Source organism: Saccopteryx bilineata, chromosome 2 (assembly GCF_036850765.1).
Source record: "Saccopteryx bilineata isolate mSacBil1 chromosome 2, mSacBil1_pri_phased_curated, whole genome shotgun sequence".
NCBI classification, from domain to species: Eukaryota; Metazoa; Chordata; class Mammalia; order Chiroptera; family Emballonuridae; genus Saccopteryx; species Saccopteryx bilineata.
The window spans coordinates 257,140,772-257,164,953 of NC_089491.1; the positions used below are offsets into that span (position 1 = coordinate 257,140,772).

The window sequence follows — 24,182 nt, forward strand, 5'->3', positions numbered from 1 at the left end:
GCTCTTAGCTGCTATATTCTTCATCCCAGGACAGGCTGCTTAGTGCAGAGGTCTTGTCAGTTTCCCACCTCCATTCTATAGGAGTCATGCCTCTCTACCTCTGCCCTCACCCTTTTTGCCCTTAGCCTTGAGGTCAGGGAGGATGATCAGGCAGCTGCCTCAGCCTCATTTAGTCCTAAGGCCAGGGGGGAACTTGCCTCCCTGCCTGACTCGGAGGCCAGTGAAGTGGAAAGTGCATGGGACTGGGTCCTATGTAGTGTAGCTAGAAGCTAGTTTGGGCACCTCTGATGGTGTGACCTTAATATATTTTCTTTAAAAAAATATATATATTTTCTTCACTCTTTGCCTCATTTTCCCCATTTGTAAAATACTTGATGGTTTTTCAGACTGGGTTTTGGTAGTGGAAGCCTTTTTTTTTTTTTTTTTTTTTTAATTTATTCATTTTAGAGAGGAGAGAGAGAGAGGGAGAGAGAGAGAGACAGAGAAAGAGAGGAGAGAGAGACAGGGGGGAGGAGCTGGAAGCATCAACTCCCATATGTGCCTTGACCAGGCAAGCCCAGGGTTTTGAACCAGCGACCTCAGCATTTCCAGGTCGACGCTTTATCCACTGCGCCACCACAGGTCAGGCTTTTTTTTTTTTTTAATAAAAATAGCTAGCATATTAATTGAGCACTAGCTCTGTGTCACGAGCCACCCCAAACACTTCTTCCCTCTCATCTTCCAGTCTGTGAGTGGAAGGGAAGACCTGTGCTGTGTTAGCACCTGGGCCAGCTGACTCTGCCTCAGTCTGGTGATCATGAAAGCTCAGGGTTAGGGAGAGCAGAAGAGGTTGGGGGGGGGGGGAGTATTCTTGACCAAAACAAAGAGGAAGTCGTTTTGATCAGCTCTCATTTTCCTTCTGAGTTGTGCTGAGGTCTTTCCTCGCTAGGCTGCTGTGTCCTGCTGTGTGGCTGCTTAAACAGACACTCCCTTGAAAGTCCCCCAGCCACATTCTTGGTCATTTCATGAGATGTTCTTCCTGTGGTTACAGCTATGCAGATCTTTTCCTGGGGTCATCTATGGGGCTCCTTGAACTTGTTTATTTCTTTTTGATTCAGAGAATGGTGATAGGGATTCAGAATTCTGTGATAGACCTCCAGAATACCTGCATTTTCACTGGACCATGAGGACTCTATCATCACCTGGTGGCAGCACATTTCATTGCAGTCGTATAACTTTCAATCATTTTAGCAATAGTAGGAAAGTCCCCTTCTCTTCCCTCTTCTGCTCTTGCTTTTATGTTCACCAAAGTCCTGCCAAGCATCAGCAGAGCACTTGGGCTAGCACACAACCTCTGGGGGAGCTCCCTGGTGGATGCATTGGCACTGACCTCCTTTTGACTTTCAGATTCGTCTGCGGTGCCAAAAGGGCATCCCACCTTCTCTGCGGGGCCGTGCTTGGCAATACCTGTCAGGAGGCAAGGTGAAGCTACAGCAGAACCCAGGAAAGTTTGACGTGAGTTGCCCTTCCTTCACCCTGTCCTTCCTTCTGTATCTCTTGGCATCTTCCCCATGGTAGTGATCCTTGTTCATTCATCTGGACCTCAGCAATATGAGCAATGGATGGAACCACCCATCTAGTACCTGACTGCCCATTCCAGCTTTTCCTCTTTATAGTCACTCAGGTTTGCTTCCTTGGGCTCAGTGAGCCATCGCCCAGCTTTTGTTCATCAGGGGGGGACACTCAGACCACTTCCCTGACTACCTTGGGCCCTGTGCCTACTCAGTACGGTCACAGAACCCTCAATACTTCCTGGCCTCCCATCTTGTACTCATTCTCTTATCTCATTCAAGCCTGGCCAGATATGGTTCACCTGTGTTGCTTGTGGGGTTATCAGCCTTGGGGATGGGCAGAGCCAAACTAATATCCTTAGGGGTCAGAAGCCAGTGAATGGCCAGAGTAAGAACACCTCCCCATTCATGGGACTTTTTGAACTTGCCTGGGCTGGGCAGGTCCTCTAGCCTGTTCCCTTAGGGAACTATGGGAGGCAGTTGGCTTCCCTGGGGTTGCCCCGGCTTACCTACTAGACCTGGCCCCAGGCACTAGGGTTTCTCTCAGGGTCTTGGGGCTGGTGACAGAAAGACAGAACTGTGAGTCACCTGCTCTTTGTTGACATCTTTCATGCTTCAGTGAACACCAGTCCCAGAAAAGGGTGGGTGGAGCAGGACAGCCTAAAGTTTCTGCTGTTGACCTGGAGAGGGTAAGAGGTGTTTGCTGGCAGTACTTGGCATTGGAGGTCAGGGAGTCTGGTGGAGTGTCTGCCTGGGAGAAGCTCTGAATTGGGCCAGTTGGACTGAATTGGACTGGATGCCTTTCAATTTCAGAGTCTATTTCCCAGTGACTACATAGCTTCCATTTTAGGGGGCTACATCTTGGACAGAGGGGGAAGCTCAGGGGTGGGAACCCCACCTAAGTCCATAGCACAGTTGACTCTTGAACAACACAGGAATGAGGGGTGCTGACCCCTTCACAGTTAAAAATCCATGTGTAACTTAATCTGGCCTTCTGCATACACTGATATCCAATATTGGATCAAAAATATAGTTGAGCCTTGAACAGTATGAGGATTTTAAAAATCTGCATATGTTGAAAACACTCGTTTGAAAAGATATATGCACCTCTATGTTTATCGAAGCATTATTTATAATAGCCAAGATATAGAAGCAACTTAAGTGTCTATTAATAAGTGAAAGGATAAAGAGGATGTGGGACTTATATACAATGGAATATTACTCGGCTATAAAAGGAGTGAAATCTTGCCATTTGTGACAACATGGATGGGCCTAGAAACTATATGTTAAGTGAAATAAGCTGGACAGAGAAAGAGAAATGCTTTATATGTCACTTATATGTGGACTCTAAAAAGCAAAACAAATGAACAAACAAAATGAAACAGGAACAAATTTGTAGATAGAACAAACCAATAGTTGCCAAATGGGAGGGGTTAGGGAATGGATGAAAAAGGTAAAGGATTAGGAAGTACAAATTGACAGTTATAGAAGAGTCACAGGGATATAAAGTACAGTATAAGAAATATAGTTGATAATATTGTAGTAACTATGTATGGTGTCAGATGGGCACTACACTTATCAGGGTGATCACTTCGTGGGGTATATGTATCTCATCGCTATGTTGTATACCCAACTGTAGTTGGAAATAATGAATATAACATTGCATGTCAACCAATTTAAATACATAATTTTTAAAATCCATGTATAACTGGACCCATGCAGTTCAGTAGTTCAAACCCATGCCGTTTAAGGATTAACTGTACTGTGTGTTTATAAATCGTACTCATGCTTAAATATTCACAGAAATTTGAAGAAAATAGTTAAACTTTATTGAAATCTCAACACACAGAGATGGCTCTAAGGTTAATGGTTTGACAAATGTCATCTCCTTCCAGACAGTAGTGTGTACAGATCACACACATACACCTTCCTGAATAGGCAACTCCACTTGCACAGGGAGATAGGTAACGGAAGAGTTGGAATTCACAGCTCTAAGTCAACCTGGCTTCCAGGTCCACTCCACTATTTTTCTTGGGCAAATGACTTTTTTTTGGCCCTCATTTTTGAACAGTATAATGATAGGACCTTTGTGGTAGCCTTCCATCTTAAGGATGTGACATAGGTGAGTCCTGAGTGAAATGCCTAGAAGTCACTTCCAGCTACAGCTGTGATGGACAGTCTTACCCACACACATCTTCCTGGAGCCAGGATCACCCCTCAGGGTTTCCAGGGCCTTTCCCCGCCCTTGCCTCTTTCCCCTTGCCTCGGCTTTTGCACCTGGGCTTCCTGAACTGTCCTCAGGAATTGGGTGGGCATCACCCCTGGTGGAGGGCTCCTCCAATACTTGGGATAGTTGTATCTTCCTAGCTGTAACTCCTAATATATTCCCTTGGCCTTGCTTCTAGGAGTTGGATATGTCCCCTGGGGACTCCAAATGGCTGGACGTGATTGAGCGTGACCTGCACCGGCAGTTCCCTTTCCACGAGATGTTTGTGTCCCGGGGAGGCCATGGGTAAGCAGGCTGGGTGTGTTAGTCTGGTGGTGACTTTAGGATCTGTCCCTCAGGAGTCAGAAGGTATAAAATGATTTTGGGAGTATCTAGGGAGGCCTAAGAGCTGGGGACCCCAGATTCTACTTCTAAAGTTTTTTCTTTGGTTTGAGTCTGATGGGTCCTCTTAGCATCTCTTCTTACCACTGGGGCAACTTCCATCATTTACTCACCAAAGTGTTACAGCTTGTCTGGCTTGATCGTCATCTGGAAACAGGTTTTAGTGGGGAGAAAGAGGGTTAGAGACAGTGGGGTAAGCAGAGGGTATGTAGGAAGGGAGAGATGTGGCAGGCCAGGGAACCAAGACAGACACCTGGGACAGAGGTAGGTTGGCTGAGATGCCATAGCTTCTGGGTGAGGGGCTCATCCTTCCAGCCCCTGATACATCCTTACCCCATTTCTGGCATCCTTCCCTGGCCTTGCCCCCTGCTTTCTCTTTGAGGCTCTGCTCTCACCTGTTTGTTTGGGGGAAGCCCCTCCCTTTCTCCATCCTCTGGTCATGTGAGAGTTTGTGTGCAGTGGGAGACCGACCCCTTGGTGACTACAATCAGGTTATGTCCCCTCTAGAGAAATACAAATTCTGAGACAGGTCTGGTCTACTGGGACTCAGGTGAGGACAGTGGGTGGCAGAGTCACACCTGTTATTCCTGCAATGCTTGGCCTCTCCACAGCCAGCAGGACCTGTTCCGTGTGCTGAAGGCTTACACACTGTACCGACCCGAAGAGGGATACTGCCAGGCCCAGGCACCCATTGCCGCTGTTCTGCTCATGCACATGCCTGCTGAGGTACCACCAGGCCCTGGGGGGCATGTGGGGAGCACATGGGGAGCACGTAACACCTAGCAGCAAAGCCTTATTTCTTCCTTCCCCACAGCAAGCATTCTGGTGCTTGGTGCAGATTTGTGAGAAGTACCTGCCTGGCTACTACAGTGAGAAACTGGTGAGTGCTTTCTGGGCCCAGGACCAGGACACTATCTGTGGCTTCTCCAGGTTTTTCTCTCTGCAGTCACCTATCCCCACCTGAAACCTTCCCAGCCTTCTGTTGCTTTCAAGCTGAAGTCCCCAGGCCTACCAGGGTCAGGTCTCAGTCTTCAGCTGTCTAGCCACTCAGCAGGATCATAGTTCTTCCAGTGCACCAAGTTCCTCCTGCTTCAGCTGTGGCATAGGCTTACATTTCTAACCTTCCCTTCCCCTTCTGATAATGCATTCTTTCCCTCACCTTTCTGCCCTTGGGGAGCTTTCCTTGACCCTGACTAGCAGGACCTCTGGCACATACCCAGTGTTCCTGTTTCTGCCATGTTCTGGATACTTACTCCCCTCCCTGTCCCCCTAGTCTTTTTGTTCCTGTGACTCGTCACTAACCCCTTTTACTACATGCTCACAAGGGGACTAACTGTTGCCTCATAGTATCCCAGAACCCAGCATGAAGCTGGCTCCCTGCAGGCAGTAGCCACCTGAGGAATGAATGAACACTTGCCTGGTGCTGGGGGCCTGGGCATCCCTGCCCTATCTGATACAGGCCCAGAATCATGGCCTCACTGTCCCCCAGGAAGCAATCCAGCTGGATGGGGAGATCCTCTTCTCGCTGCTGCAGAAGGTGTCACCCATGGCCCACAAGCACCTCAGCCAGCAGAAGATCGACCCACTGCTGTACATGACAGAATGGTTCATGTGTGCCTTCTCCCGCACCCTGCCCTGGAGCTCCGTGCTGCGTGTCTGGGACATGTTCTTCTGTGAAGGTACCAGGCTGAGCTCAAGGGAGCACCCTTGCCCCCATCCCAGCCCACAGGGGACCTCTATTTTCAGAGAAACTCCCTAAACTCCCTTGTACTCACTGCCCCCACCTCCCGCCTCATACAGGAGTCAAGATCATCTTCCGGGTGGGGTTGGTGCTGCTGAAGCATGCGTTGGGTTCCCCGGAGAAGCTCAAGGCCTGCCAGGGCCAGTATGAGACTATCGAGCAGCTGCGAAGCCTCAGCCCCAAGATCATGCAGGAGGCCTTTCTGGTCCAGGAGGTGCGGCCCACACCTTCCCCTAAACACTGGAAGGGAAGATGTATGGGCCTTTCAGAGAGGAGCCTGGTAACCCTCTTCCCCTGAGGGTGGGTAGTGCCAGGCTCAGTGCTTAGCAGCCCTCACACTCTTAGACATCCTTTCTTTGAATGAGAAGAGGGGTCACAGAAAGGCCTAAGTTAGTGGGGCCTTTTCTGTTCTGAACGTCTTCAGAATGAGAGGAGCTGCAACCCCTCACCCCTCTTTCTCCCTGGTACCACATCCATGGCTTTGGCTTTAATTTCCCTTTTGTCTTTCTCCCCTCCCCCCCTCCCCTCCCCTCCCCTTCCCTTTCCTGTGTGTGTGTGTGTGTGTGTGTGTGTGTGTGTGTGTGTCAGACAGACAGGAAGGGAGAGAGATGAGAAGCATCAATTCTTCGTCTTGGCACCTTAGTTGTTCATTGATTGCTTTCTTGTATGTGCCCTGACCAGGGGACTACAGCAGACACCGAGTGACCCCTTGCATGAGCCAGCGACCCTGTGGTCGAGCTGGTGAGCCTTGCTTAAACCAGATAAGCCTGCGCTCAAGCTGGAAACCTTGGGGCTTCAAACCTGGGTCCTTCACATCCCTGTCCAATGCTCTGTTCACTGCGCCACCACCTGGTCAGGCCCCTTTTGTCTTTCTTTTGTGGATGTTTGTCTCTCAGGGGCTGTAATTAGTGACACACAATTAGGTGAGGAAGTCATGAGTCAAGCTTTCTTTGAGGCAGTGGGTCTCAAGTGTCTGGCTCACCACTGGCAGGACACTTATTACTACTACAGGGAACGACCTTCATTCTTCCTATGATCAGCCTTTAGTGACCAGGACTGGGGAATTCTGAGGCAGGGTGGGGGCCCAGGCTGGGAGGCAGAGGGGAAGGTTTTTCCTGGTGCCCACTTGCCTGTCACTGCTCCCACAGGTGGTAGAGTTGCCAGTGACTGAGCGTCAGATTGAGCGTGAGCACCTCATCCAGCTACGACGCTGGCAGGAGACCCGGGGCGAACTACAGTGCCGCTCCTCACCCAGGCTGCATGGTGCCAAGGCTATCTTGGAGGCAGAGCCAGGACCCCGGCCCACCCTGCAACCTTCACCGTCCATCCGCCTGCCCCCAGATGCCCTGCTCCCTGGCTCCAAAGGCAAGCCCAAGCCACCCAAGCAGACTCAGAAGGAGCAGCAGAAGCAGGGGAAGGCAAGTGGACAGCTGGACAAGACCCCAACGCCAAGTCAAGCCACGGTGGTAGCTGCTGCGGGAGATGCATATTCCCCACATGATGTGCCCCCACAGGACCCAGTTCACCAGGACCCAGCCCCTCAGAACTCAGCTCCCCAGGATTCAGCCCACCACCGCTCCCAGGAGAGCCTGACGTCCCAGGAGAGTGAGGACACCTACTTGTAACCCTGACATCTCAAGCCTCCAGGGTGGGGTTTCCATACACTTATGTGGTTCATGGACTGACACTCCAGGGCCTGCCCACCCTCTGCGTGCCCTGCTGCCTGGCTACTGGGTATAGAGAGTCAGGCTGGCCTAGGACAGATTCTGCCTGAGCCTCCTTATTTATTTTCTCCAGTGGAGCTCAGGTCAGCCCAACTGAGGCAGGCAGAAGTGAGGGCCTCACTCAGGCCCCTCCTCCTGAGGGGATGTTCCCTAGTGCTGGGGCACTTACATGAGGGGAGAGGGTGGGATGCAGGGTGGGGTGCTCTTTGTGTATAATAGAAACATGGTTTTGTACAGAAATAAACAGGTTTGTGTAGAGAGCTGGTGTGCAGCGAGGGACTAGGAAGGGGGTGCCACCCCTGGTGCTCAGCATCTCTTTTTCACTCCCTTCAGAGCCCTCCTCCTGGCCCCAGCCAAGCACCAGAGCCTCTCTGAGAAGTACCTTTGTCAGAGGGGATGCCAAGTCCAGGGCCAGCCCGTTCTTGGTCCCCATTTTCCCTCACTCCATTCCTCTGTGCCACATCTACCATGTCGCATGGGTGAGGGTCACCAGGGCCAAAGCCCAGTCTTGGGGCAGAACAGGGCCTGCTCCCTAGGCCTTGATCTCTACTCATCACTGATGGAGAGGGGCTCCTTAAGGAGAACCTTTCAGGGTTTTCCTCCTCAAGGCCTGGATGCCACTTGGGACACCAATAAGGTTCCGAGTTTTCATTCTGGGTTAGATACTGGTGTCAGAGGTGGGAGACCATGAATGCCCTCACATGTACAGCCCAGGTCTCCACTGGATGTGTGGGGAGAAGGCTAGGTCTTTGATAAAAGGTAGCCTGTCATTTACTGAGCACTTAGCACGTGCTGCACTGAACTGGTGTGTCACCAGCTGATAGGTGGGCTGTTTTCGATAGACAAGGCAACAAGAGCTGAAGGAGAAACATGAAGCTGCCCCAAATTAGTACCCAGAGCCCTCAGCTGCCTCTCCTGACCAGGGTACCAGATAACCTGACTTGCCATTGAGGGCCTTGCCACAGGCAGGCTCTGTGGTCACAATCCGCCTACTGGTGAGGTTATGGACAGGGTGTCCCTGGGAGAGGCCCCCCTTCTGCTGAGGAAGCAGCTTTCCCAGTCAAACAATAGCGGCTGTTCCTGGCAGGCAACCAAGCTGGGCAGGGCCATGGAGGGAGGGGACAGGAGAGGGAGGAGTAGACTCTCTAGGAGCGTTCAGGCATCTCAGAGCTTCAGTCTGGAACATCTTGTTCTGGTACATCTGGGGATATTGAGGCCTGGGGAGGTCAAGGGTCACATGAGCTTGTCAGGGCAGGCCATCACTTCCTGCCTCCTAACCCTCATGCCTGTGGTTTTCCACCCCATCTGTACCATTGATGAGATGAGGGGCTCAGCCTTTGAGGACAGTCCCCTCCCCCTGACCCTCCAGGGGACAGGCCAGGATGTGGCGGCTGCACAATGTTCCTCAGGAACCCACTGAGCCAGAGAGTCCAGAGAAGGAAGGCACTGCCCGCTTCCATCCGCCTCCAGTGGAGGCTCCCAAGCAGGCAGGAGGCCTGTGCAGGCCTGCTGGGTGTCAATCAGACCTGAGGCCTGCTTCAACCTACTTGGTTCAAAGCCTCAGGTTTGAGACCTGAGGATGCTTGAGCCAGACAAGGGCTCTCCGGAGCATGCTCAGTCTTGCTATCTAGGCTAGCTTAGGTGTGCTGATGCTTGCTCAGCTTTGGGGTCTTAGACCTGAGGAGACTTGAGCAGAACCCAGCCCTAACATCAAAATAAGCCTAAATTGTACCTAACAAGCCTCAGATCTGTGGCATCTGCCAGTGCTGAGGGGTTCCTTGGGCCTGAAGCCAGTTTAGATATGCTCAGCTAGATGGGTTCTTCTAATGGCTGCTGTCTTTGGGAGGCCTCAGCAGGGCTCAAGTCCCAAGACAGATCTGAGTACTCAGTGAGCCCCAGAAACATGGGCCTGTCCCCTGAAGTCTGAGCCTTGGGCATTCCTGGACCAAGCACTTAGTCTTTAGGGGCCTTCTTAGGCCACCTTCAGCACCCTGCCCAACAGTATGACAGAGGTGGATGGGGAGACCCTGCTGGGGAGACTTCCATGAGAGGAAGGAGGGAGAAAGGTGCCAGGGTACTTTGTTGAGAGAGAATCATAGGATCCCCAGCGCTTCACAGTGGACCCCTACCCCTCTATGCTCCAGGGATTTCGGTCCCAGACAAGCCTTGATTCGTCTGGCGGCGCTTTCAAGCCTCAATATAACCAATCATAAGACCCATATGGGGAGCTGAAGTAAGGAAAGGACTCCAGTCTCCTGCAAATTTACCCCCCAAGGCTCCACTGGCAACCTGCAGAAAGGGCGGGGCTTGGAAATGAGGCGTGGGCGGGGTCTGAAAGACTCGACGGGGTTGGGTCAGCCAGTGATTCCTAAACCAGAGCTAGGGGGCGGAGTCATTCGGAGCGGGATCGGCGGACTGGAAGAGCGGGGTGAGGCTCTGGCGTTAAAAGGAGGCGTGGCTACCCTGGGTAGGCCGCGCGTCCTGCAGGGCGTGGCTGTCAGGGAGCGGGACGCGCCGCGGGGCTGGGCGGGTCCGACGCGTAGCGGTCGGCGTGGTCGGGGCCGCGCAGCTGCTCCTTTAAGCCTGCGGCACCGCCCCCCCCGGCCCGCCCCCGGCGCGGCCTGGGTCTGGCTGGCTGCGGGGTCGGGTCCGCGCGGACCGGGATGGAGCTGCACATCCTAGAGCACCGGGTGCGGGTGCTGAGCCTTGCCCGCTCCGGTCTTTGGCTCTACACCCACCCTCTCATCAAGCTGCTATTCCTGCCCCGCCGAAGCCGGTGCGCGCCCGGGTTCGGGGGCACAGATTAGGGTGGGCTCCCCTGTTGCCCCGGGACGGGGTCGGGAGATTATAGAGTCGCCGTGAGGCGAGCAGGGGCGAACGGGAGCGGGCAGGGAGGGCCTTTCCACCCCACCCCCCAGCCGCCATCCGGCTTGGCCTTACCCTCCCTGGGACCGCCGCCTATCCGGGGCCAGTTAAGGAGCAAACAGCCTAAGGTGGACAATGCTTAACTCCAGTTGGTATCAAATGGGGGCATTCCTTCCTGGCGACTGCGAGGAGCTTGTTCCAGACACCTCCTATCGGGTCAGAGGGTCTAGTCTAGGCGACTTCTGGTCCGACCACCTCGGGTTGTCGCCGCGGGTGAGCCTCTGCCCTCCCGAAATGGAGGGGCGGAGGGCTCCTGGGGAGGTGGGAGGTGTAAAACAGTTTGCGATTCCGGAGATGTGGCCCACACCCCACTGCCATTGCGAGAAATTTGAGGCTTGAGGGGGCAGGGAGGCGCCCGGCGAAGGAGTCTTTCCGGGCGGATGGAGCGAAGTCTACCTGCCCCCTCCTCCCAACCCAGGCTGAAGATATCCATTCTCCCACCCCCAACCAGGTGCAAGTTCTTCAGCCTGACGGAGACTCCCGAGGATTACACGCTCATGGTGGACGAAGAGGGCTTCAAAGGTGGGGGCTGGGCTGGGCTGGGGAGCAATGTCATGCTCCCCTCTTTAGGGGATTCTCACTAGATGCTGAGGCCAGAAGGCAGATTGATCTGAGTTCAACTTGGACTCTACTCACTGGCTGTGTGCCCTTGAGCAAGTCACTTCCCCTCTCTGAGCTGTTCGTTTCCTCTTATGTAAAATTGGTATAGTTATGGTTCTGATCTAATAGGGTCCCATGAGGGCTTTATAAACAGGCTGTGTTCACACACTTAGCAGCCTCAGATGGCAGCAGGGCTTCAGATATACTTGCTGGCAAGAATCAGAGGTTCCTGTGGCTGTTACAATCCCCTGGCCATTATTTTTCCCTGGACTTCTCTCCCTGCTGTTGGTCATGCCCTCCCTGGCTGTCTGGGAACTCCAGAAGTCTGAGTTGGGGAAGGCATGCAGGAGCAGGCAGCCAGCCCAGGCGAAGGTCCTGGGGGGGGGGGGGGGGCACTTAACTATGCTTGGGCAATTAGCAAGCCACCTTGGCCCCAGCCCCTGGTCTGGACTGGACGCCAGCCTAGCCCCCCTACCAGACCCCTCCCTGGCCTCTGGAGCTGGCATCGGGTCCTACTCCTGCCAGCCTGAGCTATCCTCACAGGCCTGGAGTCTCAGGCCAGCCAAATGGGGCTTGACCCATCTCCTACTGCATTCCCTCAGGCCTTAGTTTCCCTGTTTTGTACTGCAGGAAAGTTGGGTCTATTAAGGCAGTGGTCCCCAACCCCCGGGCCACGGACCGGTACTGGTCCGTGGGCCATTTGGTACCGGTCCACAGAGAAAGAATAAATAACTTTCATTATTTCCGTTTTATTTATATTTAAGTCTGAACGATGTTTTATTTTTAAAAAATGACCAGATTCCCTCTGTTACATCCGTCTAAGACTCTTGACGCTTATCTCGGTCATGTGATACATTTATCCATCCCACCCTAAAGGCCGGTCAGTGAAAATATTTTCTGACATTAAACCGGTCGGTGGCCCAAAAAAGGTTGGGGACCACCGTGTTAAGGGGGAAAAGAATCTCCCAGGCAACCTGATCTGCTTGCGCCCCCTTGTGGTGTCAGGTGGTATAAAGTCTGTGTTAACCCACAGAACACTGTTGTGAGGTACAGACTGTCATCCCATTTTACAGATGAGGAAACAGACTCAGAGAAGTTAAATCATTTGCACCAGGTCACAGGCAAATACAGGGCAAATCTTGGATTTGAACTCAGGTCTGTTTAAATCTGGAGCTCTGATCTTAACTGGAAAGTTTTGATCCCTCGCAGGCCAACACCTGAAATACATCTCAGTCCTTGCATACATACAGGTGTCAGAAGCAGAAATTGGGGGAGGAAGATAAACCCAGTCTCCAGACCAGGCCTTACCTTGGTAGAGCCCTCTAAAGCACAGACAGGGAAACTGAGGGGTAAGGGTCAGCCCAAAGGCCCTGACTGGTCTTGTGCCCTCTGCCTGCAGAGCTGCCTCCATCTGAGTTCCTGCAAGTGGCTGAGGCCACATGGCTGGTGATGAACGTGTCATCCCATAGTGGTGCAGCAGTGCAAGCTGCTGGGGTCACCAAGATTGCCCGCTCAGTCATTGCGCCACTGGCTGAGCACCACGTGTCAGTGCTGATGCTGTCCACTTACCAGACAGACTTCATTCTGGTGAGTTCCCCACAGGGGCCAATGTAGGGCAGTGTGTGTATGGTTGCCTGGGAACCCATGTGAAATGCTATCTTCCGGTGGCCCAGGTGCGGGAGCAGGACCTGTCCGTGGTGATCCACACATTGGCTCAGGAGTTCGACATTTACCGAGAGGTGGGCGGGGAGCCTGTGCCTGTTGCCAGGGATGATTCCAGCAATGGCTTTCCCCGTGCTCAGCATGGTGAGGGCGCCCTCTGACACTTAGACCTGGGCAGGGGGCTCCTCTTACCACTGAGGCCCTATGCTTGTGCAGGTGTGTCTGTGTGGGGGGTGGGACTGACACTGACCACCTCACAACATAGGGAGATGGGGTTGGGGAACCCAAGGCAGATTTCTGTAGACCAGGATGCTACACCCTCCAGGACCCTCCCTGGCTGGCCACCAGGGGGCGCCCCCAGCCCACGGTCCTTTTTTCACCTTCCACTTTCTGGTTCCACCCTAGCAGGGCCCAACCCCACGGTGCATCCCATCCAGAGCCCACAGAACCGCTTTTGTGTCCTTACGCTGGACCCTGAAACACTGCCAGCCATCGCCACTACCCTCATCGACGTTCTCTTCTACTCCCACAGGTGGTCTGGTTTACATTTAGTCTCTTTGTCCTCATATCATTGTTCCCTATGCTCCGTCCTACCACCTTCCATCCATCCCTTGGTTCTGCAGCTCTGTGCCCCATTCTGTGTCTTGGATTCCTGATAACCTGTGATGCATCACTGATGTTCAGGAAAGGTCCCAGTGCTGCAGCCGGAACCCTGTCCTGTAGTGTGAGCAGAGCAACCCCAGAGCCCTGCCTTAGTCAGGCCTTCTGGCCCTGGGGTCTTTTGGAACAGGCAGGGTTCATTGTCCTGCCCAACCCCACCCAGTACCATCAGAAAATCAGGGTCCTAGGACAGGGAAGGAAAGTGGCTCAGAGACAGGAGGGCTGGCCCAGGTGTCTGTAGGCTGACTGGGAGGAGAGGGAGTGGGCTGGGTGCCCAGCAGAGTGCTTGAGCCTCATGTCTCTCCCCAGTGTCCCCAAAGAGGCTGCCCCTGGTGATCCTGGACCCAGCTCCATTACGTTCTTTGCCTTCTCCCTCATTGAGGGCTACATCTCCATAGTCATGGATGCGGAGACACAGAAAAAGTATGTGACCTCTGCCCTTGGGTGAGCCACAGTTCCTAAGCCAGGTCCAGGGAGAAAGGAGGTGGAGCATCAGACAATGATGTCACCAGGCCCACCTGCCTCCCCAGGTTCCCCAGTGACCTCCTGCTGACCAGCTCTTCGGGAGAGCTGTGGAGGATGGTGCGCATTGGAGGACAGCCCCTGGGTTTTGGTGAGGACTACGCCCTATGTGCTGGGGGCTTGGGAAGAGCCTGAGGGGCAACTAGGCTGATCCACATGGACCCCTCTTCAACCCTCAGATGAATGTGGAATCGTGGCCCAGATCGCAGGTCCCCTGGCTGCGGCTGACATCTCCGCCTACTACATAAGCACCTTCAACTTTGACCATGCGCTGGTGAGTGCTATGGGCTGGACAGGGGCTCCCAGAAGGACACTGTGGCCAGAAGGGTGGGGGACAAGAGGTAGTCCCAATGGGCCAGGATGTTGTGGCAGCCCTGACCCCTTCTTCCCCCACACCTGCCCACAGGTGCCCGAGGATGGCATCAGCAGTGTCATTGAAGTCCTCCAGCGGCGGCAGGAGAGCCTGGGCTGCTGAGGCTGGAGGGGGGCAGCAGCTTCTGCACTCCCCTCGCTCCAGGCTGCTCGGACTGCTCTAAGCTATTTCCTCAAGCTCTGGGATGAGCCCACTTTCCTCTCCTTTCTCCCCCATTTGTGCAGGGGGACCCCTCCTTCTGCTCTGTATGTAAGCTGCGTGTAGGCACCGGCTCTCACGTGGACACACGTGTCTGCCCACACAGGGGAACACGGTGCTCTGGGCTTCCACAAGGATGCCCTCAACCCATCACTCCCTGCCCAGCCTCAGCATTTGCACATTCCCTGTTTGAGGCTCGAGCCATTCCCTCCTCAACACCTCGGGCCAGCTGCTCCCCGGACAGGGCCCTAATCTCCATTCTGCCTCTGGTTGGGCTCTGTCCCTGGCCAGATGAGTTTTAATAGTGCCTCCCCGTAACGGGGCCTCTAAGAAAAGTATTTTTACATTTCTCTCTTCTTTTTTTTTTTTTTTTTTTTGTATTTTTCTGAAGTTGGAAACGGAGAGGCAGACAGACTCCCGCATGCGCCCGACCGGGACCCACCCGGCACACACTCACCAGGGGGCGACCCATTCTAGTGCCTGAGGCAGAGGCCACAGAGCTATCCTTAGTGCCCGGGCCAACTTTGCTCCAATGGAGCCTTGGCTGTGGGAGGGGAAGAGAGAGACAGAGAGGAAGGAGAGGGGGAGGGGTGGAGAAGTAGATGGGCGCTTCTCCTGTGTGCCCTGGTCAGGAATCGAACCCGGGACTCCCGCATGCCAGGCCGACGCTCTACCACTGAGCCAACCGGCCAGGGCTATTTTTTTTTTAAATCAACTTGTTAATAAAGGGCTTGTAGTGACCAGGCTGGGCTGTGTTTTTGGGTGTTGTCTGAGCCTTGGCCACAGCTGCTGTGCTGCTCCTTGGGCCCCACTGCCCAGGGTTCTGGTCTCCCATGTAGCTAGCTTGGGTCTGGGCCCACCTCACCTCACTCAGTTCTCACCTTAAAAGTTGTAGGTGAACCATCATCATTTTAGCTGAGGAACCGAAGCTTTGAGAGGTGATTTAGTCAGAGGTACCTGATTCTCATCCAGGGCTGCCTGGCTCTGCAGTCTGGGTTCTTCTTTCATTCCTTGCTATTCCCAGAATAGCCCAGAAGGTTCTGAACATGGGTAGAAACTCCCAGACCCGCCTGCTTAGGGATCCCGCAGCTCTCCTTGCCAGCTTGGGTATGGCTGACCAGGTACAGAACCTCCTCAGGGAGGCCCCAGAGCACCTTTCTTCCAGGGTGCTGCCTGCTTCCTTTTGGACCGTGTCTGAGTTTGGCTCTCCTTCACAGGAGTCCCTGCTGTCCAGGAGACCTGTCGGTTCTTGTCAGCAGGGCTCTACTGGCGTAGTGGTGGAAAGGGGCCAGCCAGACTGGGGACTTGATCTGCACACTGGTCTTCCCCTGGCCAAGAGGACGGGCCAGGGGCCTGGAGGTCACCTGGAGCCTACTCTGCCTTTGACGGCTACATGTCTGGGCCAGAGGGTCAGTCAGCACAACTGGGCCTGAATTTCCTGTCGCGGAGGGGCCACCTCCCCACTCTGTGAGGCTGGAATTCCACGGTGGCCTGATGGGGCCCCACAGATGTGACAGGAAGGTTATCAGGTGCCTTCAGCCCAGACCCGCCCATGCTCAGGAAGGGAAGAAGGGTGTGACTTCGTCGTACTCAGAGCTTGTGATGGCTCCCTAGAAAAGTCAGAACGGGGACCAGGCCTCTGGCAGTGTGCCCATCCTGGTCCTGGGAACCTGGGGGTCTTACAGATCAGAGGAGCTGAGAGCACATCCTGGCCCGGTGAGTGAGCAGTCGGGGACCCTGGGCCAGCCGTTTACCTTTGGCCTTAGTTCCCCATGTGCACGGTAACCTGGGAGGCAGCTCCTTCAGGAGCCTGTCCCTTTTGGCCCTGGGTAGGGGGCATTTCTTCATAGTTTATCTTTCGTGGGGGGGGGGGTCCCAGTAGTCCCTGGAGAGTCTGTTATGGACCCTGCTTGGCTTGACCGATGTCCTAGGCTAAGGTGGAGGTTTCAGAACCAGAATTCTTGTGGCTGCTTGGCCTGTAGCTAGAGAGCCCCCGGCCCTGCATTCAGCTCTTGGGGTGGAGGCATCTGTCCATCTGTCTGTCTCCCTCTGAGTCCCTGCTTTATTTGAGTGTTTCTGTCATCCTGGCTTTCCAAGTGTCTTAAGATTCACCCAGTCCCTTAAACCCAACCCAGTTCCTGGGGCTGGCCATGAGACTGGCCTTGGTGAGGGGGCCGCAGGCGGCCTGGTGGGCTGGTTTGACTGAGACCCAGGCTTAGAAGTCTGTACCCATGTGTGTCTCTGTCATGTGTGTATGTCTTGGTGGAGGTTTCTTAGTCCCCAGGGTGTTTTTGCAGGTCACTGGGCCAGTTCTCAACCTTTAGTGAGTTACAAAAGGGGAGATCTGCTTTGAGAGTGCAAGGGACCCACTGGGGTCAGACAGACTGGGCTTGGGAGGGAACGGGACACTCAGCTGAGAACAGGTGCCTTCCAGGAATATGACCCTGGACCTTATCCACTGCTGATGCTCTGGATGTTGTCATCAGACAGCCGTTGAGCTGTCCCAGGCTGAGGTGGGGGCTCATGGAACCATGTCCTTGTCCCACCGAGGCCCTGGGAGGATGTTAGGGCAAAGAAATCAGTCTGGTCAGCCCAGGCCTGGGGTTGAGCTCAGCTTTGGTAATTCATGACTGGGGTTGGGACACCTGCTGACATGCAGCCCACGTCCTTGTCCTCTCAGCCCTGGGAGCCCCAGTCCACCTGTCCACATCAGCGCAGCCACTGCTAGGTACGAGGGTCAAGGCCTCAGATGGTGGAATTGAGTGCTCATGGTCACAAAGATGGCAGCCTGGGCTGGGGAGGGCCCTGCCCACAGTCCCTCAGGGAGTGGGAGGGTGCTGTCAGCCCTCTGACCGCCAGCCCGGTGTCCAGCTTAGGCAGGGAGGATGTGGACCTGAGGGGGGGCTCTTGGGTGGGTGGGGGCAGGAGATGAGGAAACCTCAGGCGGGAGAGTCAGCAGCTCATTTCCACCCTTTCTGATTTTATGCCCATACAGAGGAAGTGAACTCTTAATTCCTCCTTGAAGATATTTATTCAGAAATTTAGGGTTTCAAGTCCTCACCTGACCTGGCTGGTTAGCTCATTTGGTTGGAGTGTCATCCCGATATTGCAGACTGGTTCAATCCCCAGTCAGGGCACGTACAGAAACAGATCGATGTTTGTCTGTCTGTCTGTCTCTCTCTAAAGTCAATACAATGAAATTTTTTAAAAATTAAAAAATAAAGAAGTCCTCACTCTCATCTCTGCCAGGCAGGGCCTTGTGGGCTCATGCTTGCTAAGTTGCTCCCAAGCTGGATTCTTGGTCCTGTGTGGAGGGAGAACTGCACACCCTCTTCATTGTCATCAGGCCACAGGGTGCCACGGTGGGAAGGGACCGAACAAGAGCCAGGAGGTGAGCCGCAGCTAGCTGACAGGTGGGGCAGCTGCTTCCCCTGTCCCTAAGTGGGAGAGGGGTGCTCCATTAACTCATATATTCAACACATGCTGAGTATCCCCCTTAACACAGGGGAAGATGAAGCACAGAGAGGTGAAGAGAGGTCACAGCTGGGCACAGCAGAACCAGAATTCAAAAAGGAGGATCCCGGGGAGGTCCCCGGGGGAAGGGACACTTTAGCTGCACCCTGAGGGATGGGATGGTTTTGCAAGCTCCCTGCAATCCCAGCTGTCTGCGTTGGTGGCTGGGTGTCTGCTGCCGGTGGCAACGAGGACGTGGGCAGGCACGCGAGGCTGGGCCCTGGTTCCTCCCTGACCCTGGGCCCTGCTGGATGGGTGTGTTAGGCAACAGCTGTGATTTTTGTCTCACTTTCCCAGGCCAGTCCTGGCGCTGGGGTTCCAGAACGAGGGCTGTCTCAAACGGGACTGCCCAGAGCTTCCTTCCCAGAAAGCTGAGCTGCGTGGGTGTTGGTGCGCTGCATGGGTGTGCATGTGCAGGACTACATGTGCAGTCAGTGCAGGCCTCCGCGTGCATCTGTATAAATAAGTCTTTTGGCCAAAAGTGTGCGTATGTTCCTCTATGCGTGTGCCTAAGTGTCAGGATATCCTGGTGCATACTTGTGTCTCTGCAAGAGTCTGCACGTCTGTGGCTGTACGTGCATCTGATTGTGTATGAGCACCAGCTGTGTGCCTGGCTTTAACTGCATGTGTCCTGTGTGTCTGTGACTGGAGTGTGTATCTGTGCCTGTGTGTGTACCTGTGAGCATATGTGGTACACGTTTCTGTGTGTCTGCTTTTTGGCTGTGACCGGAGACGTGTATTTTTATGTCTGTGTGTGTACACATACATTTGCATCTTTTGTATGTTCATGTTCACATTTGTGCCCGTGTGTACCCTCCTGGCCACTTTCTTTCCCCGGATCCACATTCCCTCAGGCCTTCCTGCCTCTCCCTGATCCCAGCAGGCTCAGCTCCCTGCAGTAATCAGGGCCGTGGTGGGCTGTGCTGGACCCATCCCTCCACCTTCCACCCTGTATCCCCTCAGCCTCAGTCTCATTCTCCATGGTCTCCTTCCTACCTTTCTGCCAACTCCTTCTCTGTCCCTTCTCCCCTGTCTACAGCTCGAAGCAAGCCTGGACCCCCCCATGATGACACCCTCACTTCCCAGTTTGGCCCATGGTTGCCTTCACCTGTGTTGCTGGCCCAGACTTCCTGCTGGTCTCCCTGCCTCAGTCTCTCTCATCTGGCCGCATGAGCACATCATCCCCAGCACACCCCAATCTTCGGCAGACCCCTTCCTCCGGAAGCCTGCCTTTGAGACCCCCCCAACCTACACCAGCTCTCCTGGCTGCCTGCCACTCAGTGCCTTGTTCATGACATGCTTTCTCCTGGCAGCTGCCTGTCCTGGTTAGGTTGAGGTGAGTATTTTCCAAGTCAACTACTGAGAGCCCCATGGCAGGTGCCCCTGGCTGTAGCACAGGCGGGCCGGGAGCCCTCTGACGCTCCTGCCCTCATAGCCAACTGCTCTCTAGCCCCTTGGTTGCCTGGGGTCACTGTATTCTTAAGCTCTGCCTTTTAAAATGTTTTTTTTTTTTAATTGAGGTAAAATTTACATAATATAAAATTAACCATTTTAAAGTGAATGACTCTGGCATTTAGTGCATTCCCGACGTTGTGCGACTGTCACCTCTGTCTAGTTCCGACACATTCTCATCACCCCCAAAGGAAACCCCGTACCCATTTGCTATTCTGCCTCATTCTCCCCAAGCTCCCCCATCCCTCAGCAGCCTCAGGTAACAACCAATCTCCAATCTGGACTCAGTCTCTGTGGATTCCCCTATTCCTGATATTTCAGGTAAATGGAATCACATACTGACTCTTGGTGTCTAGCCTATGTCATTCAGCATGATGTTTTTAAGGTGCATCCAGGTGGGAGCGTGTGTCAGCACTTCATTCCTTTTCATGGCTGAATAGTATTCTATTGTGTGGATGCAACACATTTTTTAATCATTACCTGTTGATGGACATTAGGGTTCTCACCTTTTGTCTTCTAGACTGTGGAGGTGCCCAGCATTTGCCTTTCACACTATAGTGTCTGCTTCTCTTCCTTATATGCTCAGTCTGTGGATGGGGTGCCCTGAACCCCTCATCCCTTGAATGGCCACTAGTAGCCCCTTGAACAGGGAGAGCAAGCTTCAACGGCCATTTCTCTCCTTGGAGCTGCAGGATTTCTTTTTTTTGTATCAAGACAAATGCCCAGTTAACTCTATAACAAGAGGGGAAGAAGGCAGGTCTTCCCAGCACCTGTTCCAGGTTACTTCCTCCAGGCCAGTAGTTGGCATCCCTGCAAGTGAGTCCTGCCTCTGTGTCCTGTGGTCCCCTTGGGACCAGGGCTGTCATTTGTAGACAGCTCCATGGGGACTATGGCCAGTTTCCCCCATCTGTCCCCAGTTGTCTTCTCTGTTGAGCAAAGTTTCCGAGCTTTTGCTGCATTGGCTGTACCCATGCAGCTGGCACCAATGAAAGGCTCTGAGCCATCCCACTTCCTCCCTGCATACCCTCCACCCCTCCTGCCCCATCCTCATGCTGTGGTTGGACTAAGGACTCTCCCCTGCAAGTGCCGGGAAACCAGTTCAACCAGCAGAAAAGTACTGCCATCACATCCTGTGTAGCCGGGACACACCATGGTGTTGGCCAGGACTTCAGGCAGGGACCAGAGGCTCAGGGAAATCACTCAGCCTTCTGGTCTTCCTGGCCACATTCTCGCCTTACCCACTTGGCAGGACCCCACCCCCGCCCCATGCAGTTGAGGAAAGGAGCTTTCCACAGTGACAGGCCTGTGACATCCTGGCTCAGAAACCCCAGACACGTGAGGGAGGGTCTCCTGGGTCTGACATTAGTCCTGGGAAAGGATTCTAATTAATCCTGCTCGAGACACAGGTGCATTGCTAGGCCCCGGGGTACCACAGTGCCAGGCTGGGTGGTGTCCCCTCCTGTGGCCTAGGTTCAGAAATAGGCAGTTTGACAAGAGGGTCTTCCAGGCCCCTCCACATGCCGGGTGTTAGTGTATCTGTCTATTCACTCTTCGGAACCTGGATATCAAAAGGCGTTCATAGTAATTTCACTCACCTGTGAGCCTTGTCTTTGCCCATTTACCCCCCGCACCAAGGCTGGTGCTGGACACCTACAGCGAGCCACTTAAACATAAGGTTGAGTGCAGGACTATCATGCTGGTGGCCAAGGCCCAGCTGATCCACACTGGATGCAGGCAGACAGTAGAGAAACTGTGGAGCCAGAAAGCATTGAACCATTCCTTTTTTTTTTTTTTTTTTTTACAGAGACAGAGAGGGATATATAGGGACAGACAGACAGGAACGGAGAGAAATGAGAAGCATCAATCAGGTTTTTGTTGTAGCACCTAGTTGTTCATTGATTGCTTTCTCATATATGCCTTGACCGTGGGGCTACAGCAGACCGAGTGACCCCTTGCTCAAGCCAGCGACCTTGGGCTCAAGCTGGTGAGCTTTGCTCAAACCAGATGAACCCGCGCTCAAGCAGGTGACCTCGGGGTCTTGAACCTCAGTCCTCCGCATCCCAGTCCAACGCTCCATCCACTGCGCCACTGCCTGGTCAGGCTGAACCATTTCTATTTAATAGAGCAGGGGTTCCCAAACTACGGCCCATGGGCCGCTTGCAGCCCCCTGAGGCCATTTATTTGGCCCCCGCCGCACTTTCAGAAGGGGCACCTCTTTCATTGGTGGTCAGTGAGAGGAGCACAGGATGCATCCACATCCTGTGCTGGAGTACTGTATGTGGTGGCACTGCAAAGCGCTGCGTAGCTCACTTACAGTACTACTTCCAGTGACGCGGGACGCACACGTCATGGCTCCAGAAGCGCGTCATATCACTTGTACGGCTAGCAGTGACAAATATGGAATTGGACATTGACCATCTCATTAGCCAAAAGCAGGCCCATAGTTCCCATTGAAATACTGGTCAGTTTGTTGATTTAAATTTACTTGTTCTTTATTTTAAATATTGTATTTGTTCCCATTTTGTTTTTTTTACTTTAAAATAAAATATGTGCAGTGTGCATAGGAATTTGTTCATAGTTTTTTTTATAGTCCGGCCCTCTAACGGTCTGAGGGACAGTGAACTGGCCCCCTGTGTAAAAAGTTTGGGGACCCCTGTAATAGAGTCTTGCAATGGTGCACGGGCAAACAGGCAGGGGAAAAACCTCTTCTCAGTCAAATGGACAACAAAATGGCTCCTCACAGTGGCGGGCAGGCAACCGCCATCTGCCCTGAGGGCAAGCGCCCGCAGCATTACACAGACTATGGGCTCACACACTAATTAGGCAAAGTAGAAGCGAGCGAGCCTAACACGGCTGTTTGAACAAGTAAATTTAAAAAGCAATTTTGATTTGTCTGTTTTTAAAAATGTAGGATTTTCCCGTCACATGAAGTCTGGCCCCTTCCTATGAGGCTGGCAGGTGCCACTTGTGTAGAATTTGTTCTGAAGTGAATTCTTTAAAGGAAGCTGGAGAAATGCCTTGGCTTTTTCTTTTTTTAGTTTGTTCTTCCAGGAAAATGTTGACATCTGCAGTGAGTTAAAGAATAGATTTTGAACTGGCTTTAGAAAAATCATCGTAAAGGAAAAAGTCAGCATCTTTGACATTGAGGCTTCCCCAAAAAGAGATCTCGTGCTTTGGTGGATTGTGAGTGAGATGACTCTAATTTCCTTGGGGAGAGGTGACCAGAGAGTCATGGCAAAGGCTCCAAGACAGCTCACTCCCACCTGGTGGAGAGGTGAGCCTGCACTTCCAGGGGCCTGCCTGCAGGGGTACTAAATGTGGGAAGGGGCCATGTCTGAGTCCTGAACCCTGAAGGCCACAGATGACCTTCCTGGGACTTCTGCAGATGGCCATACCTGTATGGTCATACATTTGTTCATTCACTAAGATTTCAGTGAGCACTTACTACATTCAGGGCTTTGAGTGTACTCCAGAGAAGGGCGATACGGAGTCACCACATGGTGCACACCTTTGGAATTTATAGTCTGGCTGAGGAAGCAACCCACAGTTGTATAAATTTACAACTCTGAAGAGTGCTACAAAGAGGGGCACCATGGTACTCTGGGAGAGTGGAGAGAGCAGGAGCAGAAACCCTAGATTGGACCTTGATGTCCAATTTAGTAGGTAGAGTGGTCAGGCAGTAAGAACTGCATGTGCAAAGGCCCTGCAGTGAGGATTCAGCTTCCCAGAAGGACTGAAGGGGGTCAGAAAGGCGGCAAGCTGTAGAAGTGTGAGTGAGATTGGGGAGGTGGGCAGGTCCTAGTGGCCATGATAGTGACTTTGGCCTTACCTTACCCGAATGGCAATGGGAAGCCAGGAGAGTGGGACAAGGCTGTGTTGTACAAGCCCTTCCAGGGGGGCTGCAATGGCAACAAAGCTATTTTGCAAGTGGCTCCATTTCACCTTCCTTCCTTGTCTCCCTCCCTCTCTGGTAATTTCCAGCCATACCTGCCATTCTCTGAACTGGTCCTATGGGGTCTTGCCTGCATGTGGCCTCACGCAGTTATCTCCTCATCCTTTTTTCTGCATTTTGCATTCAACAAAAGTGTTATCTTCCCAGACCGGTAGAAATACCAACCTCCTCAGCCAAAACCGCCTCCTTGCCTCTGATAGCTCCCACGCCCCAAGGGAGTGGATCTCCTGTCTCCCCACCATAAGAGCCCTTTGTATTCCTTTTGGTTGAATGAACCTTTGCTCCCTCCCAGCCTTGAGACCTTCTGCTGAGTACCCCACCTCTCAGGCTATAGTTTCCCCATCTACAGGACAGAGATAAATTCTGCTTCCTAAGGTGGTTATAAGGATTCTTTATTATTATTATTATTATTATTATTATTATTATTATTATGTTAGAGAGGGAGGAAAGAGAGAAGAGGGAAGGAGCAGGAAGCATCAACTCCCATATGTGCCTTGACCAGGCAAGCCCAGGGTTTTGAACCGGCGACCTCAGCATTCCAGGTCGACGCTCTATCCACTGCGCCACCACAGGTCTGTTGTGAGGATTCAGTGAGCTCACCCATGTGAAATGCTCAGAACTGGGCCCAGCGCACAGAAGAGCTCCAGAAACGTGCCAGTTATCCCCACTGGCGTACGCCTGGGCACCAGATAATTTTTGGCT

General features: G+C 53.2%; 2 protein-coding genes across 3 annotated transcripts in view; both read left to right on the forward strand.

Annotated features, from left to right (window-relative positions):
- TBC1D10A (TBC1 domain family member 10A) overlaps nt 1-7,848 on the forward strand; it is a 31,482-nt gene extending 23,634 nt beyond the window's left edge. The window contains exons 3-9 of the mRNA XM_066260164.1: nt 1,387-1,494; nt 3,956-4,062; nt 4,770-4,884; nt 4,973-5,038; nt 5,648-5,837; nt 5,959-6,113; nt 7,048-7,848. Coding sequence (XP_066116261.1) covers nt 1,387-1,494; nt 3,956-4,062; nt 4,770-4,884; nt 4,973-5,038; nt 5,648-5,837; nt 5,959-6,113; nt 7,048-7,524 — 1,218 coding nt within the window. The 3' untranslated portion in view covers nt 7,525-7,848. The remainder of the gene's footprint in view (nt 1-1,386; nt 1,495-3,955; nt 4,063-4,769; nt 4,885-4,972; nt 5,039-5,647; nt 5,838-5,958; nt 6,114-7,047) is intronic.
- Nucleotides 7,849-10,154: 2,306 nt separating this feature from the next.
- Nucleotides 10,155-15,750, forward strand: CASTOR1 (cytosolic arginine sensor for mTORC1 subunit 1). Of its 2 annotated transcripts, none has more exons than XM_066260165.1 (9): nt 10,155-10,399; nt 11,000-11,070; nt 12,548-12,735; nt 12,822-12,954; nt 13,216-13,342; nt 13,780-13,893; nt 14,001-14,083; nt 14,172-14,266; nt 14,399-15,750. In XM_066260165.1, exons 1-9 carry the CDS (start codon nt 10,287-10,289, stop codon nt 14,465-14,467), a joined length of 993 nt encoding a protein of 330 aa, XP_066116262.1. In that variant the 5' UTR covers nt 10,155-10,286; the 3' UTR covers nt 14,468-15,750. The 2 variants fall into 2 exon arrangements, with proteins under 2 accessions (XP_066116262.1, XP_066116263.1); XM_066260166.1 differs by having other exon boundaries at nt 13,219-13,342; nt 14,399-15,729.
- The last annotated feature ends 8,432 nt before the right edge of the window (nt 15,751-24,182 follow it).

Coding starts and splice junctions, on each gene's coding strand:
- CASTOR1 (XM_066260165.1), top strand. CDS start 10,287: ATGGAGCTGCACATCCTAGAGCACCGGGTGCGGGTGCTGAGCCTTGCC. Junction 11,071..12,547: donor GGACGAAGAGGGCTTCAAAG/GTGGGGGCTGGG, acceptor CTCTGCCTGCAG/AGCTGCCTCCATCTGAGTTC. Junction 12,736..12,821: donor ACCAGACAGACTTCATTCTG/GTGAGTTCCCCA, acceptor CCGGTGGCCCAG/GTGCGGGAGCAGGACCTGTC.